Source organism: Planococcus citri, chromosome 2 (genome assembly GCF_950023065.1).
Source record: "Planococcus citri chromosome 2, ihPlaCitr1.1, whole genome shotgun sequence".
Lineage (NCBI taxonomy): Eukaryota > Metazoa > Arthropoda > Insecta > Hemiptera > Pseudococcidae > Planococcus > Planococcus citri.
In genome coordinates this window covers 67,263,189-67,284,466 of record NC_088678.1, presented here as the reverse complement: position 1 = coordinate 67,284,466, position 21,278 = coordinate 67,263,189, and the positions used below count along the sequence as shown (strand labels likewise).

General features: G+C 35.0%; 4 protein-coding genes and 1 long non-coding RNA gene across 8 annotated transcripts; all 5 read left to right on the top strand.

Annotated features, from left to right (window-relative positions):
• The first annotated feature begins 243 nt into the window (after positions 1 to 243).
• LOC135837338 (uncharacterized) lies at positions 244 to 2,390 on the top strand. Its single transcript, XM_065352574.1, has 5 exons — positions 244 to 403; positions 499 to 773; positions 877 to 1,074; positions 1,166 to 1,751; positions 1,834 to 2,390. The coding sequence occupies exons 1-5, from the start codon at positions 355 to 357 to the stop codon at positions 1,983 to 1,985; spliced, it is 1,260 nt and encodes a 419-aa protein (XP_065208646.1). The 5' UTR covers positions 244 to 354; the 3' UTR covers positions 1,986 to 2,390.
• A 2,858-nt stretch (positions 2,391 to 5,248) lies between these two features.
• Positions 5,249 to 6,013, top strand: LOC135837341 (uncharacterized). Its single transcript, XR_010557168.1, has 3 exons — positions 5,249 to 5,398; positions 5,492 to 5,766; positions 5,859 to 6,013. It is a non-coding gene; the product is annotated as an uncharacterized LOC135837341 (long non-coding RNA).
• A 2,049-nt stretch (positions 6,014 to 8,062) lies between these two features.
• LOC135837340 (uncharacterized) lies at positions 8,063 to 16,651 on the top strand. The gene is made up of 5 exons (XM_065352576.1): positions 8,063 to 8,200; positions 11,710 to 12,632; positions 12,714 to 13,299; positions 13,394 to 13,528; positions 13,829 to 16,651. The coding sequence occupies exons 3-5, from the start codon at positions 13,059 to 13,061 to the stop codon at positions 14,536 to 14,538; spliced, it is 1,086 nt and encodes a 361-aa protein (XP_065208648.1). The 5' UTR covers positions 8,063 to 8,200; positions 11,710 to 12,632; positions 12,714 to 13,058; the 3' UTR covers positions 14,539 to 16,651.
• LOC135834137 (uncharacterized) lies at positions 14,934 to 15,955 on the top strand. The gene is made up of 3 exons (XM_065347974.1): positions 14,934 to 15,030; positions 15,116 to 15,661; positions 15,765 to 15,955. Exons 1-3 carry the CDS (start codon positions 14,934 to 14,936, stop codon positions 15,953 to 15,955), a joined length of 834 nt encoding a protein of 277 aa, XP_065204046.1.
• Positions 16,652 to 18,951: 2,300 nt separating the features above from the next.
• LOC135837294 (uncharacterized) lies at positions 18,952 to 20,953 on the top strand. 4 transcript variants are annotated; one of them, XM_065352520.1, is made up of 6 exons: positions 18,952 to 19,108; positions 19,194 to 19,297; positions 19,379 to 19,468; positions 19,561 to 19,764; positions 19,965 to 20,559; positions 20,857 to 20,953. In XM_065352520.1, the coding sequence occupies exons 1-6, from the start codon at positions 19,051 to 19,053 to the stop codon at positions 20,934 to 20,936; spliced, it is 1,131 nt and encodes a 376-aa protein (XP_065208592.1). In that variant the 5' UTR covers positions 18,952 to 19,050; the 3' UTR covers positions 20,937 to 20,953. The 4 variants fall into 4 exon arrangements, with proteins under 4 accessions (XP_065208592.1, XP_065208590.1, XP_065208591.1 ...); XM_065352519.1 differs by having other exon boundaries at positions 18,965 to 19,108; positions 19,182 to 19,297; XM_065352518.1 differs by having other exon boundaries at positions 19,194 to 19,468.
• The last annotated feature ends 325 nt before the right edge of the window (positions 20,954 to 21,278 follow it).

The window sequence follows — 21,278 nt, the reverse complement described above, 5'->3', positions numbered from 1 at the left end:
ATGACACCAAAATTTTCATTACTAGCTTATCTCCTTTTCAAATTTCATCTTCGAGAGAATCATCTTGTTTAATATTTATTTCGAATAATATATTTTCAAAGAAGAATAATTACTATACACACTTCCGAGAAATTACGAAATACATATTTTGTATCTCGTAAACGTCAATTACATACTTTCCTCGTAACGTGGCCGATAGTGAGATTAATACAAATTAATTTGCAATCTGATCTTTCGATGTTCAGATAAAGCTGATTCGTTATAAATTGTTTTAAATCGAATCCGACACAAGAAGTATGTACCAGTACTTGTCAAGACTCTAGTCGTGAGTTTAAGTTCCTATGATAGTCCAATATGAATACCAGATTCAAGACATTTCTTTTCGTTCTTCTCGTTATAAAAGGTAATTTCAAACTTTATACCTAAAAAACTTCACAGCATTATAGTTTTACTGAACCCGCATCAATTTAATTCCATCTTTTTTTCCACAAATCTCAGCTATTATCTCGACACGAGCTCAAGCACCCTTATCTTACGACAACGATGTGACCAAACATTTGGATGGCTGGGTTGGAAAATTACTAAAAACCGGAACAGACACTTTCAAAAAACTATTCAGCAAGATATCAACTCTAACTCTAAAAGATTTTAATTTCGATATTAGCAAGGAAATCTACCCTTTAGGCAACCGGTTTCAATTTCGCGATGTCTACATGAACGTGAGCGAATTCAAAGCGCCCCAGCTTCACTGGAAATTCTCCGAGAGTAAAATGGTAAAGTCGAAATATACCTAATAGAACTATTATAGTGATACAATTTAATACATCGACGCGACGATGAAATAAAATCACAACTTTATGAATTATGAATTTGCAGAGCGTATACGTAAAAGAATTCACTGTCAGAGTATTTGGTTCGATTCTGAGACCATCTTCCATGCCTTACACTGGATTTGAAACCCATTTGGATTTGGAAAACGTATCTTTCACCTTAGCTATCACTCCCGAAGACAAAACTTCGATTTCTTTCACTCAAGATAAAAGCTGGTTATGGTATAATGGTGAAAGGAACTGGGTAAGTGAGAAAATACAGTACTAACGTATGCATTAAAAGTATTCACACTCATCTTACCCTTCCTCTTTCCTCTTCTTTTTTTTTTAAATAGGAAGTGCGTTTCCACACTTCAGATGACAACGATTCGCCGGAAAACAGAAGACGCGAATTAGAAGAAGAACTTTTGCCCGCAGCTACCGCCCTTTTACGAGAAAATTTTAACCAAAACGAACAATTTTCTAAAAATATTCGAACCATTTTCGGAGTTTACAGCGAAAGTAGAGAAAAACTGCTTCAAACGCATTCGGATTTCTTCACCAACCAAGAAAAATATTACTACCTGATCCCGAAAATACCGTTTTTCTGTTTCAACTTGAAAAATATCCTCATCAAGGGATTAACGAATCTGGAATGGATCAAGATCAATACAGGTCTGAGTATTTTTACGCATACGTTGATGATCAGAAACGTTCACGGAGACTTAATCTTGGACTTTGGAGCTACTCAAGAGAAACCGGTCGAATTGAAGTTCAAAATCGATTATTTTTCCGTATCAACCGATAGGAAATCCGTGAATGTGGATGCGAGATGCTTCAGCGTTAACAAGACGAGTACTCCTTTATCGTACAGACAATCGGCTCTGATCATTCAAAGGATAGAATCGGCTATTGCTGATTCGCTGTTTCCAACGCTTCAACGTGAGTTCTTGCAATTTTTTTCAATGTTTTTTTAATCAATTCGTAGATTTATCAACCTACAAATTTTTGTTTCTGTTTGTAGTCCGTAGAACCTACGATATCGATACGCCCCTGGAAGAAATTAAAATCACCGACAAGACTGACTGGAAATCGATTAAACAATCGTTCCGCGAATGGATCCCGTTCAATGAAGACGATACGAAACCTCCCGCCGGAGGTCAAGTCAAATCGTGATTGTTCAACTTGAGTCGAAGTGAGAATTAGAAGAGTCCGAATTGAGATTGGGATAAGTTTTTTGGTGAATTGAAGTTCAAGATCGATTGATCGAGCTCATCGTAAGTCAGAATCAGAACCATCTTGTCCATTTTGAATGCGATAAAGGAGAAAGTTATTTTTATACCCACCGATGTTTATCATTATCTTGAAAAAAAAAACTACTTATTTTGTAATCAAGTATTCTTAGATATAGATAGCGTTATGAAAACACAAATTAAACATTCTTTATTGATTTTTCAAGATATAAATACGGTTTTATCATAGCACTCTTTCCCCTAATGTGTATCATATAGTTTTATAATGTCCCTAATAGTAATAACGTAATTTCGAGAAATACATGTACAATAAATTTCAAGTTTTATACTCAATTGTTAATGATTTATAAACAATATTATCGAATGTGTATCTTTGGATGATAAAAATCGCGAACTATAATATTGGCAAAAAAAGAATCACCCAGTTACTTTTTCTGGAAAAACAATTATTACAGAAGGATATAAGCCAAAAAATCTGAATCTCGATCAACGATGTGCAAGTCTTGGTCACTTTGAATATTGTTTCATTAAGACGTAAGAGGCACATAAGGAAATGTGATCAAAATTTGGCACTTTTGTTCAACAAAACTGATCGAATAAGTACTCTGTCATTGTAATTTCTATTTACTTAGGACGATGAAGTTATCAATGGATTTATTTCGATAATTGATATTCAATTTTGATATCCATACAGAATACGAATTACATTGGGAAGATGAAGTACTAAATTTTTTCTCAAATTATAATTGCATATATTTTTTTTTTTTTCAAACATGAACTAACATTCAACCATGAATTTCGATGATTGAAGATATGATCATAGATTACGAATGATTTATGATAGTTTTCTCAGAATAAATCTTCCTCATTCCATTCAATTTAGACACGAAATTCATTTTCAAATACAAAGTAACGACCTGAGAAATGAAAATATTTTTCACATCCAATAAAAATTGAAATACTCTACCTACTTTCGTGAACCCTTTTCCTTTTCTTTCAGGCGACATCGACACATCTCATCCATACCTGACGTTCCAACACTTAAAAAAATTCATACCATGAAAAATAGGAAGAGATGAGAGAAAAAAAACGTATAGAAACAAAAAAAAACCAAGAGAGTAAAGTTTCCAAAAAAAATTATCAGCGTTCTAGATCAAAATTTGACAATCTGCGTCGCTCTACTTCTCATGTTTTTGGTAAATTTTTGAAAATTTAATCCATTTTCAATTTGAGAAATCAAAAGATTAATGAAATTCAGATATAAAGTTGGAATTTGGTTTACGGTTTATTATTTTTGAATTTAAAAATCATTTGGTCTCATTTTTTCCCCTCAAAAATAATCACGTGAAGAAACTTCTGAATTTGGACCGACAAAAACAGATAATAAAAATTCAAGGCACTTAAGTATGTATGTACTTAAAATTTCATTTCATTTCGTCTTGGAACTCCAAAAATTTTCTAGAGGCTCCAGTAATGCATTCTAATTTTGAAAAAACAAAAAACGGGTCCATTGAGAATGAAGACACCACGTCTGAAAAATTTTTCATCAATTTTGGAACTTGGTGACCCAAAATTAGAACAAATTATCACGTCACGCAGCATTTTTGCAATTCTTGTACTCCCCCCTCCAAAATTTTGGATTTAGAAAGGTGTGGAAGAGTCAAGTCCTCGCGTCTATTGATACCCATTTACCAAAACTCAATTTCAACATTTCCAGCCAAAATGGAACCTCTAGCCAAATTCTCATTTTTAACTAAATTGGGTACCTGATTTGTTGTTTGATTTAAAAAAAAACACACTTGCCACTTCTTCGCAAAAAAAAAAAAATTGTAATTTAAATCACATACCAGCACTTTGAAAATCATCCTCAAAATAAGAAAATTCGATTACAATGTAGCTCACCTGCAACAAAAAAACAAAAAGAAAATAATGAAAAACAGAGAAAAATTTTTAATCTTACAAAGGAAAGGTGCACAAATTATAGGGTTTGCAAGAGCATGAAATTAAGGAGTCAGATCTACATGAAATTACAAAAATTAAAAACAAAGAGTACTTTTGTCGATTTTCTCTGTTAAAATTCTGCTTCTTAAACAAGATTCCACCACTCTCTCGATACATTATGCCTTGCTTGATAATTACTTGCTAGCTAGTGTTCTCTTCTTCTTCACTTCCATTATCTCCCCTCCAAAAAAACAACAAAGAAAAAGCATACCTAAGTATGTAAGCATCATAATGATTGAGACAGTGCACGATCGAGATAATGGTACATAGATCATTCAAGTTCATCATTTAGCATACATTTGTTCATTTTACACATTTGGACAAATATCAAAATTTTAAAAATAGGTACCTAAAACTGAAGTAGAAAGCTGAAATTCGGTAGATTTCACATCACTCAGCATAATTGTTCCAAATTCTCAAACAACCTGTAATGAGGGGATTTTTTATCGAAGTAATTTTTTTTTTTTTCATTAAAAAACTTTCAGCATTGTTTTTCATAGTCTGGAATCTCAATTCTGAAAATTTTAAATGGTGGGGGTTTTCTCACAAAATATATATCGTAATTCTACAGTATAAATTAATTAAAATTTTAATTTAGTGAATCGATAATAATAAAATTGAAGTTACAAATGCACGTGGAATCCATCATTTACGCTTCGTTTGAAGCACGTGTACACCATTAGGTATATTAAACTACTTAATTTGGATAGAAAGTAGAGATATGTTTTGATGGTAAATACATTCTAAGCATTTGCAAATTCGAATTATCAATCCAAACAAACTCGAAATTTGCCAATTTTGAAAAGACCAGAAAAAATAAGGAAATACCTAGAGTACTCGAGTAGACGAACATAAAATGTTATCAGATACATACGAGTATAACAAATTACCTGTCTTCAAAATTGAAGGGAAAAACTTGATTCGAAATTTCCAAATTTGTCTTGCCCTAGATTTTCAAAATATCGAATTTTCGCATTTCGTGCGGAAAAATAATTGCTTTTGCAAGCTAAAATTTTCAAAATCTCATATTCTTTAGTCAGAATTCACTAACTTAGCCATTGGTAATGATAAAATTTGAACTTTCACAAGGTCACCCCATAATGATCGCTTATCAATACGCGCCATCTCGCAATATGCATGATGCAGTACCATCGATCACCAGACATCGAAATATTTTCAAAACGATTATTTTATCTTTATTCAAGATAAATGGTTTTGAATTCAAACATTGTAACAGAAATTGTCAAGAATCTAGTCGTGAGTTTAAGCTCCTATAATAGTCCAATATGAATACCAGATTCAAAACATTTCTATTCGTTCTTCTCGTTATAAAAGGTAATTTCAAATTTTATACCTAAAAAACTTCACAGCCTTATAGTTTTATTAAACCCATATCAATTTAATACCATCTTTTTCTACAAATCGCAGCTATTATTTCGACACAAGCTCAAGCACCCTTATCTTACGACAACGATGTGACCAAACATTTGGATGGCTGGGTCGGAAAATTACTAAAAACCGGAACAGACACGTTCAAAAAACTATTCAGCAAGATATCAACGCAAACTCTGAAAGATTTTAATTTCGATATTGGCAAGGAAATCTCACCTTTAGGCAACCGGTTTCAATTTCGCGATGTCTACATGAACGTGAGCGAATTCAAAGCGCCCCAGCTTCACTGGAAATTCTCCGAGAGTAAAATGGTAAAGTCGAAATATAATAGAACTATTATAGTGATACAATTTAATACATCGACACGACGATGAAATAAAATCATAACTTTATGAATTCACAGAGCGTATACGTAAAAGAATTCACTGTCAGAGTATTTGGTTCGATTCTTGTCAGTAGGTGCTGCTCTCTTCGGTGCGCACCAAAATACACTTCACACTCCTCGTTTTGTACCAGTATAGACACTGCACCTGGGCCCTCCGGGTAAGACCATCGACCTTTTAGTTAACCTAGACGGCTACTCATACGCAAAATTATCCCACTGGTTATGTCGCCAACTCTGTGGATTTCAAATTAGAAACAAACGCATCTGCGCATGTCTCAGGAAACGTGTGTGTGTATTTTGTTGTTAGTGGATTAGGGGTGGAAGTGGGGGTGCTGGTGGTGTTTCCGTTTACTGTTCACAAGCATCAATTCCTGAGACATGCGCAGATGCGTTTGTTTCTAATTTGAAATCCACAGAGTTGGCGACATAACCAGTGGCCTTAGTTTGCATTGGAGTAGTCGTCTAGGTTAACTAAAAGGTCGATGGGTAAGACATCCAACTGCAGGCAACGGGGAAGAGGGACGGTAGTAAAATCTTGTGTCATGCCAATTTCTCCCGCTGTATGCTTTTGGCTGCGCTGTACTTCAATCTGCAGGCAACGGGGAAAAGGGAGGGTTGTGTAGTCTGGAAGGAACTCCTGGCTGCGCGCGCAGTCATGAGTACCTCGCGTAACTACACAACCCTCCCTTTTCCCTGTTGCCTGCAGAATTGAAGTACAGCGCAGCCAAAAGCATACAGCGGGATAAATTGGCATGACACACGTAATTCAGCCAATATGGCCGCTAGTTGGATGTCTTCCCGCAGGTTCAGTGTCTATATGTACCAGGCATCCCGAATCTTGCTAGCATCCCACCGTTCAGAGGATTAACGGTTCAGTCGGACTAATATAACGATTGAAAAATAATCCTTCTTTTTCAATCAACTTACTTTTACCTCTTTTTAATTAAAATTACCTCGATATCTCGTATTTCTCGCTCTAAAGCTGACATCAATCGTTATACTCAGTTTGAGTCTTGAAAAACTCGATTTTTTTTGTATTTTGTTTAAATATTTAAATACTTAGCATCTTGGATCTCGAAGTATCATGGCGAACACCACGCTTTAACGTAAAGTAACGTACATCTAGAATCGCAGAAAATTCGAATAAAATAAAGTAATAAAATAAACTTACTATAAAATCTTGTTAATTTATTTTATTTCCTGTGAAAAAGCAATAAATATCTCAGCAATGACGCGATCCGCTAGGAATGGAAACCCTTCAAATGGAGATGATAAATCCGATAAAACTCCTGAAAACCCTGTGGTAATTACCCCCGAAATCCAGCAACTCATAAACGAACAAGTCCAACAACAGCTACTAAACCTGCTTAAAGGTAATTTATCAAATTTATCGTCCGAGCAACAAGCGTTTGTAGACGCAGATAAAGCTTATATTACGCCAACATTCGCCATACGTCAAATGCAGGAGCACGAAAAGTTGCAAGGGCACCGTAACTTTCGAACATGGAAAAGTATGGTGGAGTTAGATTTGAGAGCTCTGAATCTATTACCGTTTATAACCTCCAGATGTGGAGAGGACATTTTCGTCTCACCATCTAGGCGCGTCACTCTGGATGCACAGGCGCTTCAGTACGTAAGAGCATCAGTGGGAAAATCTGTTCAAAGTAGGCTAAATGATGTGCACACGGCATTCGACGCATACGAGGCATTATGCAAAATGTTTGATACAAATAAGATTATGCAGTACGTAGATCTGCATAATGCGTTCGTGCGCCTAAGATTCCGGCCTCATTTTGATGCATCCAGGTTTATTTCCGACTTCGATCAACTAATTACAGAATACGAATCAATGATTGGGATTAAATTTCCCGAATTATACGTTTCCACAATGTTCCTACAGAAGATTGATGGCATTTACGATGCGAATTCGCCATACTCTACTTTTTATTCCACGATCGTTTCATTACCTGATGAAACTGCAACACTTGAATACATTAAAGAACGTTTTTCTCGATTAGCTCAGTCCACTAAGAAATCAACTCCGAACCAAACTGCCACGAATTCATCAACCAATAAACCAACCAATTTGACCTCGAAACAACCACCAAAACGTCCGCATTCGTCTGATAAACCTGAAACCGATCAACCAAAAGTAAAAACCATGAAATCGAAGTATACGACCGAACAAATTGAGCAGTTGAAGAAAATGTCGAGTGCAGAGAAAGCTGCCATCCGATGCGGAAAATGCAGCGATTACTTTCATAAGGAAGCTGATTGCAAAAATTCTGGTCGTCGGTGCTACAACTGTGATGTTTACGGGCATGAGGCGAAAAACTGCACACAGAAAAAGAAAGAGAAAGGTATCGATTTACAAACTTTGTACTCTAATAATATGTTTAATAATACTCAGATCTTCATGATCGATTCTGCTGCTAATTATCACACAGTAAATGATAAAAACTTACTTTTTCATTATCACGAATTTAAAAAACCACAGATGATAAGGACCTTGGACAAAACTGACGATAATATTTTCGCAGTTGGCTGTGGTTTCTTACCAATCTTGATAACCTGTAATAAAATAAAAACTGTCATAAATTTAAGAAATGTGCAATTTGTGCCGAACTCTGACGATTCGTTAATCAGTGTTTCAGCATTGAATCAACAATTTAAAACATCTCTAATATTATATCCAAGAACTGGTCATATATTATGTAGAAAGTTAAACCGAAAAATAGCTAATATTGAATTGCATAATGGTATTTATAGACTGAGAGGGCAAGTAGTCAGTAATTGTTTAAATGAACAAAATCTCGAAATTAAAAATCCAGAAAATCCTGAAATTACCGAAAAATCTGTTTCTCATAAAATTTCGCAAAATTGTGTTATTTTTGAAAACAATTTTTCAGCAACTGAGATAAAATGCTTGAAAACTATAAACCGAAATATCACGAGAAAGAATCGTAGAAAGCTTACTCCATCTCAACGAAAGTTGTTACAACAGGAAGGGGAATTGTGGCACCGTAGAATGGGTCATATTTCATCTTCGAATGTAAATAGATTAGACAGTGTTGCCATCGGACCAGGAGATTTATTGTGCGAGGCAACTATTTCGAACTGTGAGGTATGTGCAAAGGCAAAACTGGCTAGAAAATCCTACAATAAAGATAGAGATAGAGCTACGCGTCCCTGTGAGATCGTACATTCAGATTTAATAGGGCCGATTTCACCTCCTACGTTCGTGAAGAAAAATACTTATATCATGTGTGTTACTGACGACTACACTAGATTTCTACAAACCTTTGTGGTAAAAACGAAATCTGGTCCCGAAATAGCAGAGTGTATGAATGAAGCGTTGAGATTTCTGCAAGCTATTTTTCCAGGAGCTGGTCAATTCAACGTTTTACGATGTGATAACGGAACTGAGTTTATGGGTAATGAGATGAGAAAAGTGTTGGAGAAATATGGTGTTGTTTCAGAACCATCTGAACCTTATTGCTCCGAGCATAATGGTTTGGCCGAAAGAGTAAATAGAACAATCGAAGAGAGAGCTAGAGCTCTACTTTTTGAGTCCGGATTTCCTGTTGGTTTGTGGGGTTTAGCAGTACATGCTGCGTGTTATATTTATAACAGAACCCCGCACTCCGCTCTCGATTTTATTACCCCCTATGAAAAATTATATGAAAAACTTCCCGATATTGAAAACATTAGAATTTTTGGCGCTAGAGCATATGTTTTGAATGAAACTGTTCCTCAAGGCGAAAAATTCGAGTCCAGATCGAATACTTTCTATGTAGCAGGTTTCACAAAAACTGGATATACAATCTATGATCCTTCTACATTGAAAACTACCGATACTTGTAATATTGAAATAGACGAGTCCAGAATTTATAAAACTGATTATAAAAATTCAAAACCGAGCAACGAAACATCTATTGTTGAAAAACCTACTCCTTCTCTTATACCTTGTACTCTGTGTGATCCGAATCCGATTTTACCAATTATTTCTGATGTGGTCGATGAATCAGATAACCCAGGAACTTCTGCTTTGCGGACTGATACTGGTAATCTAGTTAATACTCACGACTCCGAATCCGAAAATAATTCTGACCAGGAAATCGAACTTGATATTGACGATGACTGGGATGATTCTAAAAATACTCAAATTTGTGTAAATTACTCATTTTCTGATCCTAATTCACTGCTTCGATTAGATGAACGTCCGATTTCGTTTTTAGAAGCTACAAATCCTGAAAATAAAGCAAAATGGGAAAAGCCCATTAATCTAGAACTAAAAGCTATGGAAAAGCATGAGGTATGGGAAATTGTTCCCCGCCAGAAAGGAATGAGTGTAATTCCAGTAAAGTGGGTGTTTACTACGAAAGATGACGGAACTGCTAAAGCTAGGTTGGTTGCGGTAGGTTGCAGAGATAAGGAAAAGTATACTGCTAAAGATACCGCCTCTCCGACTCCTTCTTCCTCTACGATTCGTTGGTTGTTTGCTTCTATTCTGGAACATGGATGGAAAACAATTCAACTAGATGTGAAAAACGCTTTTCTTCACAGTAAAATAGATAGATTAAAATACGTATCCATTCCTCAAGGTCTTAATCACGATCCGAAACGTTTTGTGTGCAAACTGTTGAAGGCACTTTATGGTCTTCCTACTGCGCCAAAATGCTGGTATAATCGTCTGTGTGAAATCCTTATCAGTCTTGGTTTTGAGAGAAGTGAGCGCGAACCATGTCTATTTGTGTACAGAAAAGGTAACATAATTATTATCATTCTCGTTTACGTTGATGATATGATTATTACGAGTAATGAGGCTGAGAGCATAACAAGTGTGTGTGAAAAATTGAATAAAATTCTCGAAATGAAAAATCTTGGAACTCCGAGAAAATTTCTTGGAATTGAGATTGATTGGAAAGAAAATGGAAATATTTTCCTCCATCAATCTACTTACACAGAATCTATGTTGAGATCGTTTAGTATGCTGAACTGTAAAAGTGCAGTTACTCCAATGATAACTGTTCATGCTCAACAAAAACTGAATATTGACTTATCTTTGAAAAATCAGGTATACTCGTATAAGCAAGCGATAGGAGCGATTCTGTATCTTGCTAATAATACAAGACCTGACGTTTCATTCTCGATCAATTATCTAGCAAGGTTTCAATCAGATCCGAAAGATTTGCATTGGACCTTACTGATAAGAGTCCTGAGGTATTTAAAAGGTACTATGAACATGGGCCTTTTGTACCAAAAACAAACTGATAAAATCTCGATAAATCAGCTAGACGCATATGTTGATGCGGACTATGCTGGTGATATTACTTCGAAATCAACGACTGCTTACCTGATTCGATTATTTAACTGCCCAATTGCATGGTGCTCTCGATTACAACGATGTATAGCTGAAAGCTCTGCCGAATCTGAATATATGGCACTTTGTGAAGCTGCACACGAAATCCTGTTTTTAGCTAGGCTCTTCGAAGAGGTGATTGGACCTGTTAAATATCCGATTACTGTCTTCGAAGATAGCACAGCTGCTATGAGTATATGCCAGAACTCAACCAGTAAAGGTAGAGCGAAGCATATCCAACTAAAATATCTTAAAATTCGAGAATATTTTAGAACAAACACTTTACAAGTCCAGAAAGTAAATTCAAAACTCAACGAACAAGTGGCAGATTTTCTGACAAAACCACTTCTTGATAAAGATTTCTTAGAAATCAGATCGACTGTAATGTCAACTCGATAATTTATTTATTTTTAGCTGAGATTTAGTAGTAAAATTAAATCAAGAAGCTCTATTTATGTACTCGAATTCGAAAATCCTGTGTCTTCATATCTCGTTTACCTGTTTTAGGTAAAACTAATACTGAATAAAAATAAAGAAGACGAAAATCTCGAATCCTGATCAAAACAGACTGACTGATAAGACTACTTGCTACTCACTCACGTATTCGAAGATTATCCTGTATAATAATTTACTTTAGTATTAATACTTGTCTTTAAAGTATGACTGATTTATTCGTATTTTTATACTCGTATCATATCGTATCACTTTAATAAATCTTCTTATTCTGATCTATGTACTCTTGTTGTTCTGGTACCTGCAAATGTAGAGAAGAAACTCTGTTTCTGGAATACATTATGTAGAATTCACTGAATAATTTTGCGTTAATAACTGGGTATACTCAGAGAAGAAATTTGTATTTCTGTGCTTGAGTGGACTGAAAATCTTGATTTTTATGTGACTGATATTTGCAGTGCACGGCAAATTTATCGGAAATGTAAATTTATTCTCACTGAAATGAAAACTGAAAAATCTGATAAACAAATCACGACATCTTGAATAAATCTCGTAGCCTGGATAATTTTGCAACTCGTACGTGTGGGAAGGGGTGTCAGTAGGTGCTGCTCTCTTCGGTGCGCACCAAAATACACTTCACACTCCTCGTTTTGTACCAGGCATCCCGAATCTTGCTAGCATCCCACCGTTCAGAGGATTAACGGTTCAGTCGGACTAATATAACGATTGAAAAATAATCCTTCTTTTTCAATCAACTTACTTTTACCTCTTTTTAATTAAAATTACCTCGATATCTCGTATTTCTCGCTCTAAAGCTGACAATTCTGAAACCATCTTCCACGCCTTACACCGAATTTGAAACTCATTTGGATTTGGAAAACGTAACTTTCACCTTAGCTATCACTCCCGAAGACAAAACTTCGATTACTTTCACTCAAGATAAAAGCTGGTTATGGTATAACGGTGAAAAGAACTGGGTAAGTGAGAAAATACAGTACTAACGTATGCATTAAAAGTATTCACACTCATCTTACCCTTCCTCTCACCTTTTTTTATAGGAAGTGCGTTTTCATCATTCGGATAACGACGAATCGCCGGAAAACAGAAGACGCGAATTAGAAGAAGAACTTTTGCCCGCAGCTACCGCCCTTTTACGAGAAAATTTTAACCAAAACGAACAATTTTCTAAAAATATTCGAACCATTTTCGGAGATTACAGCGAAAGTAGAGAAAAACTGATTCAAACGCATTCGGATTTCTTCACCAACCAAGAAAAATATTACTACTTGATCCCGAAAATACCGTTTTTCTGTTTCAACTTGAAAAATATCCTCATTAAAGGATTAACGAATCTGGAATGGATCAAGATCAATACAGGTCTGAGTATTTTTACGCATACGTTGATGATCAGAAACGTTCACGGAGACTTGATCTTGGACTTTGGAGCTGCGCAAGAGAAGCCGGTCGAATTGAAGTTTAAAATCGATTATTTTTCCGTATCGACCGATAGGAAATCCGTGAATGTGGAGGCGAGGTACTCCAGCGTCAATAAGACGAGTACTCCTTTATCGTCCAGACAATCGGCTCTGATCATTCATAGCATAGAATCGGCTACTGCTAATTCACTGTTTCCAGCACTGCAGCGTAAGTTTTTGCAATTTTTTAAAATTTTTTCTTAATATAATCATTAATTAATTCATAGATTTATCAACTTCCGTATTTTTCTTTCTGTCCTTAGTCCGCAGAACCTTTAACATCGATACTCCTCCGGGAGAAATCAAAATCACCGACAAAACTGATTGGGAATCGATTAAACAATCGTTCTGCGAATGGATCCCCTTCAATGAAGACGAGACGAGACCTCTTGACACAGGTAACCCAACTTGCCAAATTAAATGGTACCTTACCTACTCGTACATTAAGATATGCAAAATGCCTTCAACCTCGGATTTTGGGTGGGTCAAGCTCAAAAGTTCAAAAATCTTTTAAACACTACGTTTTTTACGTTTTTTTTTTTTTTTCAAAATTATGGATAAATAGCGGAAATCGGAGAGAACTAAAATTGATCGACGTGAAATTTCACCTCAGAATGTGTAATTAAAAATTCATTTTTCGCAACTTTTTCGCATCCTGACGAAAAAATGTACTATCATACAATAAATTTTTGTTTTAGAAACGCGAAGCAAAGCATACCAATGTGGGGTTCAGACAACAAAAACCTCCCTTGAGCTACCGTATAAATCCTTCAAAAAAGAATTCAGAGAACCAGAAGTAAAAAACAAAATATTACAGAACACAGAAAAAATACCAGCAGATATACATGAACGTTTTCTGGATCTAGACCATTGGACGGTAGTAGAAGTTCCTACATTTATGATAAATACAAAATCGAGTATTGCATCCACAAACAACTCCGACTATAATGAAATCAAAGATATGCCTGATAAACAAGAACAAAAATTCAAGAATTATTTTGGTGCATGGTTATATATTATTACGTCAAAGTACAATGACGTCAAACTGCAAGAGTTTCAAACGAAATTAAAAAACGCTTATGAAAGCTCTACTTTCAAGGGAACGGAAGAAGAATTTTATATGAGATGCGCTGCGCACCTCGCTCGAACTTTCCTGCAAGTGTGCGCAGTGCATCATTATTGGATTCAATACATTATGAATAACGAGGATATTAATACCACGTTTGAAGAAACTTTGGTAAGGATTATCCCGTCATGGGACTTTTCTGAAGAGCAAATCACTATCGTCAATATACTACGAACTGTTGTTTATAATGACAAGAATGGTGCATTGGAGTATTCAAAAACTACCAATGCACTTGGAGATGAAACTTGCGTTTTCTTCGATCAAACAGAAAGATGCAAGTAAGCTCAAACTCAGACCGATTTTATAATCACTGTTTCGTCCTATTTCGGTTATATTGTAGATAGTCGATGTATTTGTACATATTTATCTCGTTACCTATTGTTACTTTGTTATACAGTCCACTAAATGTTTGTTATGTACGTGTTCGTGTGAATTTTTTACCGTTGCTTTCGCGCGCGATCATAAGTACATGAATACGCTCAAACATTTTTGGTCTTGCTCGAACCAGATGATTTTTATGGTTTTTAATGATGGTTTTTTACGATATGAAGCGAATTGGATCGTTTTTTCATCTGGATTTCGATTGGTAATCAAGTTGGCTTGGTTTTGGTTCCTGATATAAGTATTCAATCAGGTATTATTGGTCGTTGGTATATAATTATTTCGAATACTAAAAGATGGATCGCAAATTGAGACTAGTTAAGCTCAATATTAACAGATTGACAAACGAAATGGGAAATATCGCTCAAGGTACTATTGATCTTGAAAAGCTTAGTAAGTTGGAAGCTTCTTTAAGAGAGTTTAAAGAATATAAAAATAAACTCGACGATTTAGTTGAGGAATATTTTGTTGTCGTTAGATGAAAAAGATGAGGGTTATAAAGCGTTAGAAACTGCTCAGATGAAAGAGCAACAGACTGCTAGCGATATTATGCATAAATATGAAGCTAAGTTGGTAGTATTCCGTCAGCAATTAGATCTGGAAAAAGCTAACGAATCTTTACTCGACCCAAATCGACCCTTTCCGCGTCATGAGCAGTCTTGCATGCCGAAATTAGAGAAGATTAAAGTTCCTACCGTTGATGGTGATATTTTATCGTTCGCAAGTTTTAAAGGCATGTTCGAGAACTTAATTCATGACAATCCGGAGTTATCTAATGTGCAAAAGCTCCATTATCTAAAGGAATCGTGCAAAGGTCGTGCATTCGAACTGATCAAAAATTTTCCGCTGAAAGGTGAAGCTTATGTGCAAGCATGGGAGTGCATAAAAGATCGTTTTGATAATCGAAGAGTCATAATCAAAACTCTTTTCGATAAATTGTATTTGTTGGAGGAAATTCGAAAAGATACTGAGCTTCAATCGTTAGTCGACTCAGCTGATGTTATCGTTCGTGGATTGGAAGCAGGTGGTGCTGAAATCAATGATTCGTATTCGCAGCTTATTTCTTATCTATCCTACCTATTCTCGTTTGCAGAAATTTTTGAATAATCGTGCATTTTTTGTGGAAGATAGGAGTAATGCTGTGCCTGAATCTAAACCTGGTGTTACTGGTGTGCCGAAAAAATCGTTCATTTCAACTGGAAATTCGTGCATGTTTTGTGAAAAACCTCACAAGCTCTCCGAATGTCGATCGTTTGCTGGTAAAAAACACGATGAAAAATACGAATTGGTCAAATCCAAAGCATTGTGTATTAATTGACTGTCCCATGGTCATCGAGCTGCAGATTGTAAAGCTTCGGCATGTAAAAAATGCAATGGCAAACATCACACAGTGATGCATCGTGGACCATACGAACCTACTTCGTCATCAGGTGCGCCTCATCAATCAAATCCGCCACCTTCAACTACTGTGTCCATTTCAACGTCTGGTCAGTCACCCCCTTTGATTCCCAAGGATACAACCAGCACAACTACTACTTCTACCTTGATTTCGCCGAACCCGAATAAAACTGTGATCCTGCCTACTGCTGTTTGTAACGTATCGTATCATTTCAAAAACCAAATGGTCAATGGAAAATAATGAGATGGTCTATACTCACCACGTTCATGGAACACAAGTGAACGACTGACTGAATCATATGTTCGTATTCTAATTTTTGATTATGTTGAGTTGTTGAGTTAGGGGTTAGGATTAGGAATTGGATTCATCGCTCACGAAATAATTATCAATATTTTTTCTATTTGAAAAAAATGTGAAATATAAAGTTGATGTTAGGTTGATGTATAGGTAAAATTTGTAAAAAGATAAAGTCGTGGATGGGGATGGGTGTTTTTTTTTTTTGGGGATGAACTGAGAAAATATGACGATATTCTCCTCGTTTATATGTACAACTCTTTTGGACTATAATATGCGGTAGTGTTATTATGTAAATTGTAAATACAAAATGAAAACTCAGTTTTCGTTATTTGGAAGGCAAGGCAACTGGCAAGTATTCGAAATTTCGAAAATTAACGATGTTGTGTTTGATAGCAACATCAAGATCATCCGGTATCTGAAACGAATATTGTACTTTAGGATTCAAAAATACGAAAAAGATGAACTGTCCAGTAGTTATGAATTCACTGGATTTTGTTTAGATATGATAAAGGTAACTTGAATCGCATATTTTCCACAATTTTTCTATAGAAGAAAGAACGGGTTAACATGAAAGGAGAGAAAACCAAAAGTATGATCATACGATGCCGATTTTGTACTGTAGTGTATCTAGTATTGCAAAGTTTATTTTATGTAAAAAAAAAACTAGATCCTTAATTTTTCTACTTTCAATATTGACGAACGAATTATGTCGATATTGTCGATTATTCACATTGATTATAGATATATCGCACCTCGGGAGTAATAAGGTCACATTTCAAAAAAGTGAAATTTTACAGGAGAGTGATTTTCTTTTTTTTAAAAACTTGATTCATTATTTTCATCAACTTATAATCAATTGTGAGGAATGAATAGCATGTCATTTTGAAGATTGTGTATCCTACCTTCATTTAGCATAAGAATATTTTGAAAAATAAACTCTTAAAGAGGAAATATTTTAATGTTTGGAAAACATTTTGAGTTATAACCTTTCATAAAAAGTGATCTGGAGGCAGAAAAAAGCGTCCAAAAAAAATTTCATGTTAGCAAAATTGTAGAGAATTAAATTTCCAATCGACATAATGTCGTTAGTTTTTTTCTAAAGTGCTTAGTTTTTGAGTTTTTCTCAAAAAACTAAAATTTCAATATAATATGCAAATTAATTTTCCTGAAAAATGGTCTATTTTAAAATTTTTTTGTTTTGGAACAAACCTACCAAACATACACTCCTTGTGATTATTTTACATCTTGAAAACGTTCAAAACTATCGAAACTGTTTTCTGACACTTTGTATGTGCGAATTTTACTCAAAGAAAGAGGAGTTTTTTGAGATGTGACCTTATAACTCCAAACAACTTGCAATGTCGTAGAAATTTTGAGTTAGGCCCTTTGCATTTTTTACATGATCTAAGCAGCATACCCGACTCAAAGTGTTATTTTTGGTTGCAGGGGGTCATGCAAACCCCAAAAATGCAAAAACATCAAAATCGATTTTTTTTGAGATGTGACCTTATTACTCCCAAGGTGCGATAATATGTACTCGTAGTACGTAGTAGATATATCTGTATAGTCAATGATTGTTCGTGGATTGTTGAAATGGCAAGCAACTGTCCGGTCTCATGATATTCTATGATAACTTAATTCAATAAAAAAATCTTTTTGATTTATATATCTTAGGTATTAGGTACCTATAAATATGCTTTCATTGCTTTCTCACTTCAAACTACGAAAAAATTAATGATGAAATTAAGGGGATATTCTCAATACACCATTGCATAACCAAGCCAAAATGCCTTATTTTACATTGGTCTTATGGGACAACTTCAATGTTATAATTTAGAGCCGCGGATGCATGGAGTGGGCTCAAATTTGAAATACATGTTTTTCAAGACATTTTGAACAATCCTGTGCATGCATTTGTCAATACGTTGAATAGTTTTTCAATAAATAATGTTTCAAAAATGTTGGATTTTTTATCAAAAAGTCCAACATTTCATTAAATCGTATTTTTTCGAAAACTACTCAACGTATCGACAAATGCATGCACAGGATTGTTCAAAGTGTCTTGAAAAACGTATATACCAAATTTGAAGCCATTCCATGCACAAATGGCTCTGAATTATGTGGTTGAAGTTTGGCAGGCGAACAGATATACTACGAGATGGTCTATACTCACCACGTTCATGGAACATAATTATAACAATGAAGTATCAGTGCAGATTCGTTCCTTTTTGTTCGAACAGAGCAAAGTTGATATTTTGAATGATTGTATTGTTTACCATTAAGGGGATATTCTCAATACATGGTAGTATATCTGCTCGCCTGCCAAACTTCAACCACATAATTCAGAGCCATTTGTGCATGGCCGAGGAACGAGTACGGGGGTTGGGCCGCAAAGCGGCCAGGGGGCTCCCCTAGTATCTAATACACCTTTTCGATGTAAAACTTGAATATCTACGTACTTAGAATTTGTTCGTATCTCCTTTTTGATGTTATCGTCTCAAATTGTATTTAGGTACATTTAGGTACGTACTACGTAGGTAGAGGTACTAAGAAGTTAAGAACCACATTTAATAATTATGTGGATATTAAAAAACTTATCAACTACATCTCATAAATGAAAGCAGATAACCTACAAAAAGAGACATGAATAAATTCAGTTAGGTACTCTTTTGCTTAGAAATCATTCTGATAATCCATCATTCCATAGAAACTGTAAAATGATGTACTTTTGCGGAAAAGAGCTAATTATACTTTTCATTTTACTTCAACTAAAAGGTAATTCATAACAAATATTTGTGCTTCCTTAAGTGTGATGAAAAAAATTACTGTCCGCCAAATTAAACTCCAGTTATTTCTTTAGCGCAAGTAATATGTTCAGAAAACGACGTAACAAAACATTTAAACGAGTCGATTTCAAATATATTCGCAATTAACGCCCAAGATGCAATCGAATTAATCTCCACAGTGAGAAATCATAAAATGAAGGAGTTCGAATACAATGTCAGCAAGAATGTGAACCCATTCCAAACAAAGTTTTTCTTTCAGAACATTTGCATATGGAGATTTGAAGGCACATCGTCTGAAGAAGATATACCACCTCCACAACTACATTGGGAATTTATTGAAAAAAAAATGGTAAACCTTTTGAAATTGATAAAAACAATCCATAGCCTATGAAAGAATTTGTATGCTTCCAAATTAATTTCCATTTTCGTGATTCATCATAGAGTCTACTATACGAAGATCTCCGCATCTCATTACAAGGGATGATTGGCGCAGTCAAAGGTGAGAATATATCCAAGATCAGAATACGTCCTGGTTTTAAAAATTTCACGTTAACTGCTGTTGGATCTTACATCGACCATAACAACTTGAAATTCTCGCACAATATCACATACAACGGTCTCAGATGTTGGATGCTGGCTACGCCGGTGAGTGAACAACTTAGCAACTGATTTAGAATACAATTTAATGCACAGCTTTTTACGAAAATTAAATAAAACCCAAACGAAAAGAAAACGAAATGGGTTAATGGTAGTGAGACTAATTCATTGCTGTCACAGCACACTTAAAAACTACTCCTTTAGAGAAAAACAAAAGAGAATAATCACTGAAACTATTTTGATTTTAGACTGTATATTGGTTCACTAAAATTTCATCATCACGTGATGATCTCGAACAATTGGACCAACAAATTATACCCGCTTCCTTAGCAATGATACACAGAAATATACAAGATAATAGATATTTTTCTGATAAGTTGAAGGAAATTTTCCAAACGTACGAGAAGCCCAGAAAGGAAATCATTTCTAAACATCCGGATTTCTTGACTAACCCGCAACGATATTATTACCTCATACCCGAATATACTTTTTTCCGTTTTATTCTAAAAGACATCGTCATTAGAGGACTGTCAAATTTCAAATCATTCAAATGTATTCGCAGTTCATCTGGAATTTTCACACATACTTTACACGTGAGAGATGTTCGAGGAAATATGACTTTGGATTATAGATCTAAGAACGCGACGAACTTGGAGTTGGATTTCCAAATAGATTATCTCTTTGTATCTAAAAAAGAAGACAGCAGTTGTGTTTTTGTACAAGCAAAATATTACACCGTAGTTTCAACAAAAACGAATGTTTCTTTGAGTACTCGTCCATCACTAGTGATTATGAATGGACTGGAATCCGCCATCGCTTCTTCTTTATTGCCCTCGATGAAGAGTAAGTTGAAATAATTGCACCATGTACCTATACCCACTACCTAGGTCTGTAGTTATATCTCAGAATATGAATCGGAAGATATTTGACATTCAATTTTAATAAATTCGCGAAATATTTTTCTTTCAAAAGAGGAATAGGGGTTTCCCTATTCTCTACGGGGCCAGGCCACGTAAGCAGAGAAATGGCCCATTGCCTTGTTCTCCATCTAACGTTCTTTAGCGATGAATGTTTTTTTGTTTTTTTTTTTTTAAAAATAAGTATAGGTATAACAAAAACTAACGCTTTATTTTTTTTCAGTTGGAAAAACTTGTGACCTAGGAACCTCACTGGAAGAAATTGAAATTTCCAACGTATTGTACTCGATTGATAAACAATAAATGAATCGTATACCTATGATGGATTTTATTCAATGATTACAAAAATCATTAAGAAATAGCTTTGTATAGGGATGGAAAGCTAGCCGAAAACTTAAAGCCATAAGCTGAAAGCCGGACAAATTTTTGCACTCAGCCAAAAGCTAAAAGTTTGCAAGTTTCATTTTATTTGGCTTTTTCAAAGACTTTACTGCAGAACTGAATTCTCTACATTCAAAAGGAACAAAAAATCAAAAAGAATGATTCAATGAAAAAAAAAGAAATTAATTCTAGCAATGAATGTTTTCCACTGAACCTGATCTAATTTTTAATCTCCTTTTTTTTTAAAAATTTAGGGGGTAACAG

Excerpts from the sequence above, each read along its gene's own strand:
- LOC135834137 (XM_065347974.1), top strand. The coding sequence starts at position 14,934 with ATGGATCGCAAATTGAGACTAGTTAAGCTCAATATTAACAGATTGACA. Across the intron at positions 15,031-15,115 it reads TATTGATCTTGAAAAGCTTA|ATGAAAAAGATGAGGGTTAT; the intron begins GTAAGTTGGAAG and ends TGTTGTCGTTAG. Across the intron at positions 15,662-15,764 it reads CGTTCGTGGATTGGAAGCAG|ATAGGAGTAATGCTGTGCCT; the intron begins GTGGTGCTGAAA and ends TTTTTGTGGAAG.
- LOC135837338 (XM_065352574.1), top strand. The coding sequence starts at position 355 with ATGAATACCAGATTCAAGACATTTCTTTTCGTTCTTCTCGTTATAAAA. Across the intron at positions 774-876 it reads AATTCTCCGAGAGTAAAATG|AGCGTATACGTAAAAGAATT; the intron begins GTAAAGTCGAAA and ends ATGAATTTGCAG. Across the intron at positions 1,752-1,833 it reads GCTGTTTCCAACGCTTCAAC|TCCGTAGAACCTACGATATC; the intron begins GTGAGTTCTTGC and ends TTCTGTTTGTAG.
- LOC135837294 (XM_065352517.1), top strand. The coding sequence starts at position 19,051 with ATGATGTACTTTTGCGGAAAAGAGCTAATTATACTTTTCATTTTACTT. Across the intron at positions 19,109-19,181 it reads CATTTTACTTCAACTAAAAG|TTATTTCTTTAGCGCAAGTA; the intron begins GTAATTCATAAC and ends ATTAAACTCCAG. Across the intron at positions 20,560-20,856 it reads TTTATTGCCCTCGATGAAGA|TTGGAAAAACTTGTGACCTA; the intron begins GTAAGTTGAAAT and ends ATTTTTTTTCAG.
- LOC135837340 (XM_065352576.1), top strand. The coding sequence starts at position 13,059 with ATGATCAGAAACGTTCACGGAGACTTGATCTTGGACTTTGGAGCTGCG. Across the intron at positions 13,300-13,393 it reads ACTGTTTCCAGCACTGCAGC|TCCGCAGAACCTTTAACATC; the intron begins GTAAGTTTTTGC and ends TTCTGTCCTTAG. Across the intron at positions 13,529-13,828 it reads GACGAGACCTCTTGACACAG|AAACGCGAAGCAAAGCATAC; the intron begins GTAACCCAACTT and ends TTTTTGTTTTAG.